At 34.9% G+C, this 14,065-nt stretch overlaps 1 protein-coding gene across 2 annotated transcripts in view; it reads right to left on the bottom strand.

The window, feature by feature from the left end:
* LOC118193525 (phosphatidylinositol-3,5-bisphosphate 3-phosphatase MTMR14-like) overlaps positions 1–6,714 on the bottom strand; it is a 61,182-nt gene extending 54,468 nt beyond the window's left edge. The window contains exons 1-3 of one of the 2 annotated variants that reach the window (XM_085826447.1): positions 5,751–5,889; positions 4,278–4,335; positions 4,066–4,172 (exon numbers count right to left, since the gene is read on the bottom strand). In XM_085826447.1, coding sequence (XP_085682573.1) covers positions 4,066–4,112 — 47 coding nt within the window. In that variant the 5' untranslated portion in view covers positions 4,113–4,172; positions 4,278–4,335; positions 5,751–5,889. Of the gene's footprint in view, positions 1–4,065; positions 4,173–4,277; positions 4,336–5,750 lie in introns of both variants that reach the window. The other variant, XM_085826446.1, reaches the window with a different exon arrangement.
* Positions 6,715–14,065: the final 7,351 nt, after the last annotated feature.

The following is a 14,065-nucleotide window of genomic DNA, read 5'->3' on the forward strand; positions in this document are numbered from 1 at the left end:
GATAGTTTCGCTTGATTACTGAGGAGCACTCGAGGGCTACCTGCCCAAGGGAACCTTCATGGAGGACTTAAGGGAAATTGACTCGTATATACGTTACACAGAAGGAAAATCACGAAAACGTCCATGCAGCCAGTCTGTTCCCGGGATTCGAACCTCAGACCGAACTACCAGTATTCAGCGTCTTTACCGCTCGGCCGCTGGTGGGCCATATTCGAGTAGTAAATAATTTAGAATAAAGAAGCCAATACGCTGTGCACTACTACACTGATGGTGCATCTTTCAAAGTCCTTTAGCAAATTGCGTAAATGAAGTTTCAGGATTACTTATTTTAGGAAAGACATATTGGGGCAAGTTCGCACTGCGTTCAACACCTTTCAGTGTAAAGTACAAGGCCGAATTATCTTAAAGACTTCACAAAATGCAGTAAAATTAGTTACGTAACCGAGAAAGCTTTTGGAAGAATCTGATGAGGTTTGGTTAATTGAGATTATGGCAAAGGTCACTACATATACCCATGTTCCTAAGGAAAGCGATACTTTAGTGGAGGATTTTCCGAGGGAAACTGGCTCGTATACACGTCCCACGAAGAGGCCCATGGAGCCAGCCCGTTTTCCTGGAATCCAACCCAAGTGGGAATTATAAGTATTGAGCGATTTTACATCTCGGCCCCTGATGGACACACGAAATTCTCATGACACTCGCAGAGGTAGTGAAACGCGAGCAAGATTGTACAAGTATACCAATTACTAATAATTTAGTTTTTTTCAGTTTAAATACATTCGTTTAATACATAAACATTTTCAATCTAATTACTACGCGAATTTTGTTATATTTAATTGACGATAAACACTTACCCATTTATAAATTACGCAACCGCTTGGATTAATGATTTTGCACAGTTACTCCAACAGTTTTTACAGTAATTTTCTGTTATTATAAACAGTACACTTTTAGATTAAATCAAACGAAGTATTTTATTTGGCTTAACAAACCAACTTCAGTTTTCCGAATTAAAGCAACGTATTTCATATAGCAGCTAAAGGATACAAATTCAACTTTTACTGAACAAAAAGGAATATAAGCTATTTCATTTGATTCGCTCAAGTTATACGAACTGTAGTTTAACAGATGTAAAATGTCTTTTGCAGGAATAAAATTAAAGCCAACTTAATGTATATAAGAAACTTTGGATTTGGTGAACATAATGAAACACTTAAAACACCCGAGTTGGTTTGGTCTACGCGATTACGGCAAAGACTCGGACTATCTGGCCAAGGGGGAGGGATGCCTTCGTGAAGAATTTTCTGAGGGAAGGTGGCTCGTGTCAAAGACTTGACCTTTCAGCCGTTAAACACGCGAGATAAAAAGCAAAAATAAACACTCGGGTTCCAGAAAACGATGAGGATAGCAATTCATGCAACAGGAGTTGCTGACGTTTATGTACGTGTCCTAAATTATAATGTAGGTACATAAGTATGCTTTCACATGGGCAAAAAAATAGTTTTAGAAGCTGAGTGAGCTTTCAGAAACTGAATAGCTGGTTACTGTGAATTGTTATACATCTTTGAAGACCATATTTAACGATGGGAATGTTTACTTATCTCTGCAAATTTAAATGCAACGAAAAGAGAGTAAAATAAGCCAAAGTGAGGCGAAAACTCCCAGCATCATTTACGAAACAATTTTAAAAAGAAATTCAGCTACGAAATAAGGTTTATTTGGAAATAATTTCTATATACCGTTAAGGATAGCGGACAACCAGCGTCATTCTATGTAGATTTGCACGTTAACTATGCGAAAATAAATTTCATAAGCGTAGTTTGAAAGATGCTTGGAATGAATTGGAATTTTGGCTAGATCAGACGTCCTTTAATCTAAAACTACGCGGATAACTTGATATATTGACACAGAATTAGACCTCAAAAACCTAAGGAAGGAAATTCTTTTGGAGCGTATAATACAGATTTATACAAGATACTATAAAGACGTTCTATACACAATTTCTGTAGAGAAACATTTCACAAGAAGTTCAGGAAACTGAAAGTACATAAAGATCTTTTTCTTGGATTTTTCAAAAAGATTTACACATTATAGCCGATTATTGGCTATGATTAAATTTAACATGTACTCATTTAACGTAACGTCAATAAAAAATTCTTATATCGAGTCGATTTTAATTTGTTCATTTATCGAAGCAATTTGAGATTTTAGGTTTACGAAACTTGCAATGGTCGAGAGAGTCGTAAGAAAGTTTACTTATTGGAAGCGCGAAGTTACCACGAGTAGGTTTCTGAAGCTTTTAGGTAACGGGAAAGGATATGAAACAGATTTTTTGGAAAGTTTGCAAGCATTAACAATTTTCGTTAAAATGGAACATTTTAAAAAGAATTTCTCATCTGTAAGTATATGGAGGACAAGCAATATTCATAAAACGTTAGCAAGGCTGAATTTGTTTTTACTTACTACGTGCTCCTCCCTTAGGCACTACACGGAAAAGGAGGAATGCCCCATAGAGGTCTTAAAGGGAAACTGGCTCGTATTCAAGTTACACGTGGGGAAAACCCCGGAAACGCTCATTCAACCAGCCCGTTCGCCGGGATTCGAACCTCGGAGCGAAGGCTTTCACCGCTCGGCCGCTGGTGGGCCAAAGCTGAATACTTGGCTCTCATTTTTGCCACGCTGGCGATTCATCCGCAGCTGAAACTAAATAAAAATTGCAATTGCCGCCCAGACGGTATTGGTTAGCGACTAGGGGAGTGACTGCGAAACGGAAGTGGCCGGGTTCGAATACCGGATAAGGCACTGATGTAAAACTACCCGACCCTTCATAAAAGGTAGCCAAGACCGTCTAATCCATGCCTCCATAATAAAATACCCACCATTCTGGCCTTAGGAGTGGCCAAAGCCGTTATATTCAAGTTCGCGCCATTACAAAAGGCAAAAACAATCCAAATCTTAAGACTGATTTTTCAATAAATTTAAGCTTAATATTAAGAGAAGGAAAGTAATTAAACGCAAAATGTGTTTAGTATTAACTGCGAACATATTAACACTCGTTAGTAGAAGCTAATCGAGAACATAATCGCAGTTTTGAAGGAGGGTATACTTTGGTTATGGATCAGCATGGCTATATGTACTAAAGCAGCTTTCTGCAGAACAATTTAAAGTGATCTCGGATCTTATTAAATCAAAAGAAAACTCAGTATAAGTAAAGAAAACATTTTACAGCGAAACGTTAAAGATACGCTGAATGACGCATTAAGCTAGATTTTAGATAAAAACATACGGAAATTACTTGAAACGACGATTCAGCAGGTTGAGAAACTTCAGAATGCGAAATCCCCAGTTGAAAAACAACGTTTCGGTTTCCAGGAAAGGCAGAAACTTTGTAGCAAAGTCCAACCGATGAAGCGATGAAAGACTTGTTTTCTGTCAGCTTCAGAAGGCAGTAAATAACAGCCCAGCGGTACGGAGCAACACACAATTCTACGATTCTTAAATGGCGAGTGGTAACCTCGCTGCTCGAATTTCTGCTTTTGCATGGACTCTAAAAATTTAAAATGTCTACTTATCGTCAATTTGGACTTTTCGCTTCCGGGTGTGGTGTTTATATCAACACTGTTTATTTTTTTTCCGTAAAAGGCAAGGCGCAAGTGATCTTTAGTGGTTATCGTAGAAGTGGAGTACCAGCAGAAAGTGAAGCTTTAAAATATGCAGCCAATAGCTTTGAATTCAGTAGCATGAGACTTAACACTTCGTTATTTAAACAAGTAAACATTTAAGTGTGCAAGTGAAAAATAATATGGTACTGCGCACTAGAAATGTTACGATTAATCCCACTAGTCTGAACCTAATCAGAACAAGTCCAAGAAATTTATCGTGGTAAAGAATACAAGACGCGTACGTAAGTCCGAGAAATTTATCGTGGTAAAGGAATATAAGACATTGACCAGAGCCTTCGGCACCCAATAGGTGGCAGTGAGATTCTTTCCCAACGCATTTCAGAATCATTAAGTAAAATATCTATTAAAAATCAAATAAATGGCTTCAATATGATCCACTTACGTTTCGTTGACAGGATATTCTTCCTCCTTAGCTTTTTTCTCCTTCATTGGCAAGAGGATTGTGCCTGGGTAGTTATAGCATAACTTTCCAACATCGTTACGAATCGTCTGAAATAAGGCCATGCATGAATTTTGCTTAGGCAAAATTTCACAACATTACATATTTAGTTTTAAGTGATTCAAGAACGCAGAAATGAAGAAAATTGCGTTTACTTCGCACTTGTAGCTTTTCTTGAAGAGATATGCAGGTTGAACTTATGTCACAATCCTCCTGCAAGAAAATTAACATACTATTCTACTTTCATGTATTGCACCTCTTCATAACTCAAGAATTGAAGATTAGTTTAGACAACTACTTTTTAAATTGCGCGAATTTTTTAAGACCGGAATTAATTTATATTTGGTTTTGTACACGTATCGAGGGATTATTAGGGAAAATGTTTTCAAAGATTTTCTCTCAGTCGGGAGAAAAGTATCGAAAGCAATTACTGAAATTAAATCCGTCGACATAAGATTTCCATTAATGAAATACCTAATTTCATACTTCTATACGTTAGCATGGTTCAGTAAAGCACATTAATTTTAGAAGCTTAAATTGCGATGCTTTTGAGGTTTTGCTTTGAAATCCCAACATCAATGTAATAATTACTGCACTGATTTCTTGCAGCAATGCACGTACGTATATTGTGTATACCACTGGATTAAGTTTATTGGGGGTAGAACATCTAATACTTAGTTATTCTTAGCATTCAGGAACTGATAATAAACTAAAATGTTAAGAGAACTTTAGGTGTAGAATACGAATTTGGTGTATTAAAATGTAATTTGACTTTTTAGACAGGAAATGTCCAATGTCCCGTATTTGATTTTGGAACAAAGAAGGGCTAAAGATATGCAGTATTTTTCAATTGATTTCACCGACTTAACAAACGTTAACATTCTTCGCCGACAACTTAAATTTAAAATGAGCATAAACACGATATAATTCGGTTTTCATAAATAATGAGCTAATGAAACAAAAGAGTTTAGTCTAAAGCTCGCGTTTTAACTCCCAGCATTCCAATACAGAACCTGATTCTTTCAACATTATGAAAGCTCTGGCAGATACGTTTAACAACTTCGACGTATTTAATACTACGTAGACGGTGTAATGAAACAAGGACAAACGGAATTTGTAATTTTGAGCAGTCTTTTAATACAGATTGTTAAGCAAGACTGCTGCTGAAACCAAAGATTTCAGAATTTGCAAGTTTTAGGCACTTCAAATAAAAGATGCAGGTACTTATGTACTAGTGGATTAACTTTGGCGCAGTTTGGCGGTTTTTTGCAAAAGAAAAAATAAGTGGATGAATATTCGGATTGAAACCTAGAATGGATATGGGCACCTAAAGAGCTATTATGCGCATGGTTGCCAGAGTTTGGCGACTTCTGAAACTTTGGCAAAGTCTAATGCGATTGTGATAATACTCGAGTGCCAAATAACGTATGTCATATGAGGGACTTATTTTTAAGAATAAGGGAACATGAAACTATCTTTAGTCTAATTTACAGCTGGTTGAAAGACAATGCAAAAAGAGAAAAATACCGAGCATTTTTAGCTTTCATGTTTCCAATGCAAATATAATTCGACTGAAACTCAAAGTAAATACTAAAAACAAACAAGATTTGAAAATTACATTAACATACCCCATATGCAGAAGAAGGAATATACTGATTTTCCTTGAAACGCTTCATCAGCGATGAAATTAAATCTTCTGTTATCTCTATTTTGAAATCCAAATGTTCAAAACTTTCTCTGCCCTTTTGAACAGGATCGGGCGATTCAACAATAGAGCTCTCTGAAGGCGTTTCTTCAACGTTAGATGCAATTTCAGTCGAAATCTTTGAAGTTTCACTTACAGTATTCTCTTCCGAAGGCAATTTAACAACATTTTCTCCTGAAGATGGTTCTTCGCCAGATATAACTTCAGTCGATGAACTTAACGTTTCATTTCCTGCAGTTTTTTTGTTCAGAGCAAAATTCGTCATCAGAAGATAATTTAGAAACATTATTCCTTTCTGAAAACACCCCTGGAACGTCAAATCCAATATCAATCGAAAACCTTGGAGTTTCACTGAACGTTTTCTCTTCAGAAGCCAATTTAACAACATTTGTCTCTGAAGATGGTTCTTCGTCAGATATAAGTTCAATCGAAGAAGTTGTTTCATTTCCTGCAGTTTTCTCTTCAGAACAAAATTCGCCATCAGAAGATTTAGAAACATTTTTTCTTTCTGAAAATACCCCTTCAACGTTTGATATATTTTCAAGCGGACGACTCGGTGTTTCATCTGTTGCGATTTTCTCTCCCGAAGAACATTCCAAATGAGAAGAATCCATTCTCTCGGAAAAATAGAACTCTGCAAATGAAACTGCAAGGTTGGAACTACTTGAAACATCTACATCTACATCTAAAGAACTGAAACTTTCGTCATCAGAACTATTTGAAGACGAAACATTACAACAGTAGAAACTTTCGTCATCAGAACTATTTGAAGACTCTACATTACAACAATAGAAACTTTCGTCATCAGAACTTGTAATGTACCCTTTTGTAGCGTCCTCCATTGTCAAAGTAAGAAAACTCAAGATTCCTCAAAAGAGTTTATTTCAAAGCGCATCACAGAAAAGAAGGAAAACAGATTTTAAGACATTTATCCATTCTCGCTTTTGCATATAATTTACTAATAACCAATCAGGAAAACCTTGCAGTTCTTTTCAGATTATTGTATGTTAATGAGTAGTTTAAACATCATGTCATTTAGAAACGTAAGCTACCATTTTGCCAGGACTTATGAAATGTACTATAATTTGGTATTAGGGTTTAAAATGTAGGATAGTTTCAGAAATCAAAAACGGTTTAAATAAAATTGTATGTTCACTGAACGCACAATTTGTGCGATCCTTCGTGTGAATTATTAATGTGACAAATCATTGTTTTACTGACTTACCACGATGCAGTGTTTTTCTTCTAACCAGAAATAAAGACAAGAATTGAATTTTGTTGTATTCATCCCGGTTGCATTATCATTCTATTTGATGTTCTTGTATAAGAATTCCCACTCTCAACTTTTTGTAAAATAGGGGGATATATATGAGTTTTGACCAGGTGCAGTTATATCGATAACATTTTTGTTTGCAGAGTTTCCTGTAGTGATGCGTATAGAGAGATCATATAGCAGACATGACCAAACTGTGGCTCTTCGACACCATAACTGCGGCTTGCGAGGTACTTGCGGTCTTTTGCCATCTGAACTGCGACTTGTTTTGAATAAATATACTAGTTTAATTTTTTAATACAAATGCAATTTGAAATAGAACTCATGCAGTGCCAGGCTTCTTTATTAATCGCTAATTTAATTTCTGATATTATGTATGTAAACATTTGATAGGTATCAAACTGTCCACTGCTGGCTTATCGTGAGAGCAACAAATATGTGAAATTACAAATAATTTCATTTCTTGTAATTACTGTTCCGTTTTTGCAACTTTTTGAACAGGTAATGGCCATCGGAATACATCAATATGAAGTTAATCTGAACCGCAATGTTAATATTTTTATTTAATTGTTCTCCTTAATATTTTTTCTCACAAGTTAATTTTACTTCAGGCAGTATCTTCTTACATTCCTGTGTGATCCGATTGTTCACAACAGTTGTGATTCACCTGGAAGGTTTGCTTTCCGTTTTAGGTTACTCTTCTTCATTCCTTGAATGGCTGAAGAAATCTGTTTCACTCTGCTATCCATACAGATCTCTTTTAATCTGTGAAAGAATTTTACGAGGATTTCATTTTTGGAGTGAACCTTCATCCTCTTACTTGGTTAGGACCTCTCACTTGGTTGTCTCAATTTTCTCAGAAATTTTTTCAAAATTATTTCCTATCCCTAAGCAAGTCAAGCCTTTTTATGCAGTTGCTTCACAGATTTCTTAACCATTCACAATAATATGCTTGATGAACACTTTTCCCACATGAAATTCTATCTTCAGTAATAATTTCTTCGTAATCCTAGGCAGAGATCAAAATTTATTTCACCAATGGTTGTGCATGCTGAAATATTTGAAGTCGTGTGAAGAATCACTGGTTTGAAAACGATTTAAATTTTAGCCAAAATGCTTGATTCCCATTTCATCAAATATTCTATTCCAGATACATCTCTTTGACCTTAATCATCAAATCTTCTTATCATATAATAACGTTGTTTCGAGTAATGTGAGATCAACAGAACACTAATGTCTCTCTTCTCCAAAGCTTTGTCAAAATCGGCATACTGATATTGGTAAAATCTCTTTAGTTTGTGGTATTTTCTTGTACTTATCGATTTCTTGTTTGATGACCTTCTTTATTTCTACCTCGCACTAGGTTAGAGACATTTTGCTGTCCGGCATATCTAAAACGTTTCACCCCTTAGCACTGCCGCTCTGCAGCTGCCCCGGCTCTGGTTACACGTCTTTTATTCCACTGCTTGATCACCACAAATTTCAGGCAATCATGTGCAATTTCGCTCTCGTAAACGTTCGATTTTAAAGTCTGATCTTTTATTTTTTCAAATATCCTCTGCCTACAGACTCCATTTCAAACTCAGTTTGAGATTTATTTTCCCTACACAGGTTAGGTAATGCAAGACCGTTAGGCTGACAATAATTTATTTAAAACTTTCTTCTGAGTTATTTTACTTAGAAATTCAAGACGAGAGGGTAAGCCATTTGATCGCCTTTATGGGTGCAATATTTAAAATAGGATGGATCCGTACTATTTGGCAAGAGCTTAGGAACTAAACTATTGTGAAGACTTCTGTCGCGTTGCAAAAGGCCTCCACATCGAACATCTATGCATGTCCATAGATATATAAAGCGGTACGGGTTCATGTTATATGAACATTTGCATAATTTGTGAAATAATTTCATTATAGTAGTTAGAGGTATGATTTCTTCCTGAAACATTATTTTTCATTTTCCATGTATTTGAAAAACAACTGAACGTTTAAACAGCTAGATTGAAGAGTTCGCCCCGTAAGCAGATGAAATATGTACTCTACGAAGCGTTTACATAGCCCTGCATGAATTACTAGATTTATTAATAATAGATTATGTATGTCCAAAATTTTTTTAATGATTCAAGACATGGTTTCGAGAATTTGTAAGGATCTTAAGTTTTACTAACGTTTATTTTTATTTTAAATCTTTACTATCACTTCTTATTTTCTACTTCCGGCCAGAATTAAAAGCTTTAACTTATTTATGCAAATTTGTCTGGCGAACGCCAAGTCCTTAAGTTGTGGCTTTTTGCCAAGCGAGAGAGAGGAAGGAGTTAGTCGAAGCAGGCCGCTTACCTTAGCAGTTTTACTCGGTTGCTGGTTGCCTTCCAGGCCAGAGGTTTAATCCTCTTAATAATTTTAAACGTATTGTAGTATTAACAGTTCTCTGTACTACATACGGCTTCCTGTTAATATACGGCCAATCTTCCACGTAGGCCCTTGTTTATTATTCCAAAGTTAAGTTAGAGTTTAGTTAAATATTTTTATATTCTTACGTTCAGACCACAAGTAGTTGGTCTCTGTATTCCGAAGTACGGAAATATTGTAAAGAGTGAAAAATAAAGGGTTTCGTATACCCTTCCTGTGTATCTTGTCTACTTCCTACATTTATTGAACATAGCTTTAGTAAGCTCCCTGTTCCGAGTCAGGTTCTTCAATGTTCCCCAAGCAAGTAAGGAGAAACACTGAACCTGATAAATTTTCAATGATGAGCATGAGCTTCGTTATCTATATCCAAAATTATCAGGACAATTTGAGCGGTAGTTTCAGGGATTTTCAATGATGCGCATGAACTTCATTATCTATGTCCAAAATTATCGGGACGATTCGGGAGATAGTTTTGAGAATTTTCAATGATGCGTAGTGTAATGATTACTAAACAATTCTGGCAGATTCCCTGCAATACCAGGCTGAAATACTGTATCAGTCATAGCCGTTGTCATAGATACTGAATGGCAAATTTTTCTATACTCTGCAAATCACTTGGAAAAAAAATTTAATGATTTCTTAGGTTACATCCAAAGATTCGAATGTTCTCATTAGGTTGTTCCTTATGTTAATTGCGTGGAGAAACAAAATTGCTTTTTAAGCAAAAGCCTAAACAAGTTAATGACTTATTTTAAAATACATATTTTTCCTCGATTAGCAATTTCTCTTCAGTGTGCGTTGACGTTTAAACTTTCCTTTCTAAACGGAAAAGTTTAAAAAATTAAATTAAATGTTTTAATCATTATTTAAAAAAAACGCTCAGCTTTCTTTTAAATAATGATTTTTAATTTACTCAAATAAAATTTTTATGTAATCGTAGGCCAAAGAAGACGCTTCCAACTCATTTTACATCTACTAAAATAAGACAATAATTATAAACGGAGAGGTATAGAGGAAATCAGAAGAAAATAGTTGGTTTCTTTACCTGAAGAAAAAACGCTCAGTTGCTCAGTGCAAGCGTTACAATTTTTTTTATTTTCTTTGGCTTTATCTTTTCTGCACATAAAACAGTAGATATAAGATGTATTTATTCATATTTATATGTAATTATGTTAAACATATATTCATTAATTTACTTCGAAAGTTTTTTTGTATTCCAAACCTGCTTCGTTATTTTTTAAACGATATAAATTTGGACTTGCGGCTCTCGGAACGTTCATAAAATCTACCATGCGACTGCCATCGGCTTTAAGTTTGGCAATCCCTGCCATATAGCATCAGCAGGAAAAGCACTCTTCATCCAAGCCAACGCGTTTCGCTAAGCAGGCACCAGCACTTACTCGCACTGTTTCAGAGTAAACTTGTTAGCGATTTTCTAGCTTTTTGTTTGCTTCGTAACCGACCTCGCTCAAAAGGTCGATTTTGTCTAAAAATCTAAATTTTTTTTTATTTCACATTTTTAAAGACTACACTGTAATGTATTTCTCCCGCTTTCCTAGCGTGCCTTCGTGGTGTAGTGGTCTGCACGCTGGGACGGTATTCCACAGGTCCGTGGTTCGATTCTCGGCGAAGGCGTTTGCTCATTTTTTCTCATGCCTGCTTTAAAAAATATCCTAATGTCTCTACAGTGGCGCCTGAACTAAAAAAAGTGTGTTCGATGATGATTCTCCTCACCCAGGATTTGGCGATTGGGTCCCCTAAAAAACCCAGTCGCCCTTTAAAAAGGGGAGTATATAAGGTATTTTCCCCGCTTTCCTAGCGTGCCTTCGTAGTGTAGTGGTCTGCACGCTGGGACGGTATTCCACAGGTCCGTGGTTCGATTCTCGGCGAAGACGTTTGCTCATTTTTCATCATGCCTGCTTCCAAAAATATACTAGTGTCTCTACAACACTTTTAACTATCAGAAACAACTTTTCTTGTCTTGATATGTTTATTATAGATGGAGATATGCCAGTTTTTCTGAGAGACGACAGACCGGAAGCTGTTGTTTGCCACGGCGGAAGTGGAAGTTTAAAGGAAAAACTCAAAAGCGCAATTTCCGTCCTTTTTTATGTCATTTGTTAATTAAATAATTTTAAGCATTTCAATTAGTCTGGAGAATCTGGCAAAGAAATTTTATTATGAATGTTCTCATTTTCGTTTGGCAATGGGAATAGTTGTGTATATATGTCCCGTAATGTTAATCTGAGAACTTCAAATGCGATTTTTGCTATTTTTATATATATATATATATAATTTATGTTCACAGGAACTATGATAAATCTAAAAGTTCCTGGCTAATCTTCCATAAGCGGGGTAAGTTGGCGCCAAACTATTTTGGCCTTCAAAATTTGGCGAATTTTTTGAAGGCAAGTAGAGCACTAAGATGTGATTTTTAAACATAAACAGAGTAATAATGTTTAAATTTTTCAGTACCGAAACGCTGTTAATTTATGTAAACAGAATAGTACAAGTAAAATACTAGATGATTTAAACAAATTCCATCAGCTTTGCAAGTAAAAGCATAGCCCTATCTATGTAATTCATGATAAAATAATATAATTTCTACCGTATAATAAAAGAGTCTCTCTGCGTGTGTGTGGCTTTCGTTCGTGCTTCATATAAGCTAATAGACCCAGGACTACGAAATTTGGTACATAGGTGAATCTTGACAAGAGCCAGTGCATCTCGAAGCGATTTTTTCAAAATTCGAGTCAGATATTTTTATTTTATCTTTTTTGATGAAACCGTATCATTTTGAATAGTTTCTATTCTTTCAGAAATGTGGTTTTGGCAACATTTTTTCATCCAGTGCTTTGTATACTGGACTGCTGACTGTTGAAAATATAAGATAAAATGCTGCTTATTTTGTTTCGATTATTGGACACACAACACGCACATCGCAAACTTCTTGTTCTGACGCGCATGTGTCTCGCGAGGCACCAGAGAAAGAATTTCCTTTTTCTTCTGTCTCTCTTTATTAGCTAATGGCAAAGAGGTTTGTATATTTTGAATTATGTCATCCACAAAGGACAGTTTTGATTGGTTATTGCTTTCTGATGATAATTTCATTCTTTTAGAAATGTGGTTTTCAGCAACAGTTTTCCCTTCATTGCTTTGGATACTAGACTGCTGACTGTTTTCTCAAAATATGAGATTTATTGCTTATTTCATTGTAATTTAAATTCTGCATGTTTGTTTTAGGAAACAAAGTTCTTAACTTCTTTTATACCGTTTGAATTCTTAAGATTTTGCAACAAGAAGTTGGTTAATTTAAGGGATATTTCTTATTTCGTTGAAATTATTTTTATGGTTAATACATTTTTATTGAAATTTGTGGGTTTTTTTTTTATTTTTAATTTTTATTTATTTCTTATTTTAATAAAGCTGTTTTGCAGAGTAAAATTCTGTGCAGTTTCTAAATTTAATGTTTGGTGTTTCCTTTAGGCAATTTTTTGATACATTTAAAAGCCAGACGAACTTACAATAAACTTACATAAACCGCGTAGCGGCTAGTGAATAATAAAATAATAAATTGTATAACACTTCCCTCGGACTCCAAAATTGTCAACCAAATAAATATACTCAAATTCACTAACAACGTATGCATCAAAAGCTCACTAATATATATAAGTTATTATCGTCGTGTAATTCAACACACTAAACAACTTTCGTTCAAAACATTAAGCATTCCACATCTTTCAATTGCCATCTGCAAGAAACAAAACTAAAAAAAAGAATCTGAAAGGTTTCATATTTTAAATTACGTCCAAAGGGGCGTTTTCTAAACATTTTGTGTGTTACCTTTATTTATTAAATATCATGTTCTACGTACTCAGACCATAAAATTCAGTTCAACAGCAATATTGCAAAATAATTTTAAAATTAGCATATTTTTAGAATTTCCGATTCAGAGTCTCGCGCGATGGAGATTTTTTTTTTCCACAGTGTTGTCATTGCTCGCTTTGAAATCCTTGAGTTTGTTAATCAAAAATTCGTTAAAGCGTTACAAAATATGAAATCGATAATAAAACAAATTTCTGATTAAAAATAGGTCTTCTGCATGCCCATATTCTATGGAACATTATTATTAAAATTTTGATTATTAAAATTTTGATGACTCTTAATACTGTTATTTTATCATAATGCGAGAAACATAGATATATTCATGCAGATTCTTCATTTCTTAATTTTTTTAAATATAATATAGGGAGATAATGACAATTTGAAAAGGGATTCGCCGTTTATACGTTTCAAAATGCCAGAACGAAATTAATAGTCCTTCAGGGCAAATTGTCCCTTTGGACTAAAAAATAATTACCCATAAAACATTAACTAACTAAAATTAAATGAAAACATTCATAAATTATAAGCTTCACGTCATCTGAAATCCAACATTTTCCCACCAAGAACATCTTAACCTCCTGCAAAATTAAACAGTAAAACTTTTAAAAGCAAACACAGAATTTCAAAATTAAATTAAAAAAAAAGTCTTCTAGCTATACTAACTTCGCATTCCTT

This window comes from Stegodyphus dumicola, chromosome 11 (assembly GCF_044657685.1).
Source record: "Stegodyphus dumicola isolate Sdum_Otavi_A_Nest chromosome 11, ASM4465768v1".
NCBI classification, from domain to species: Eukaryota; Metazoa; Arthropoda; class Arachnida; order Araneae; family Eresidae; genus Stegodyphus; species Stegodyphus dumicola.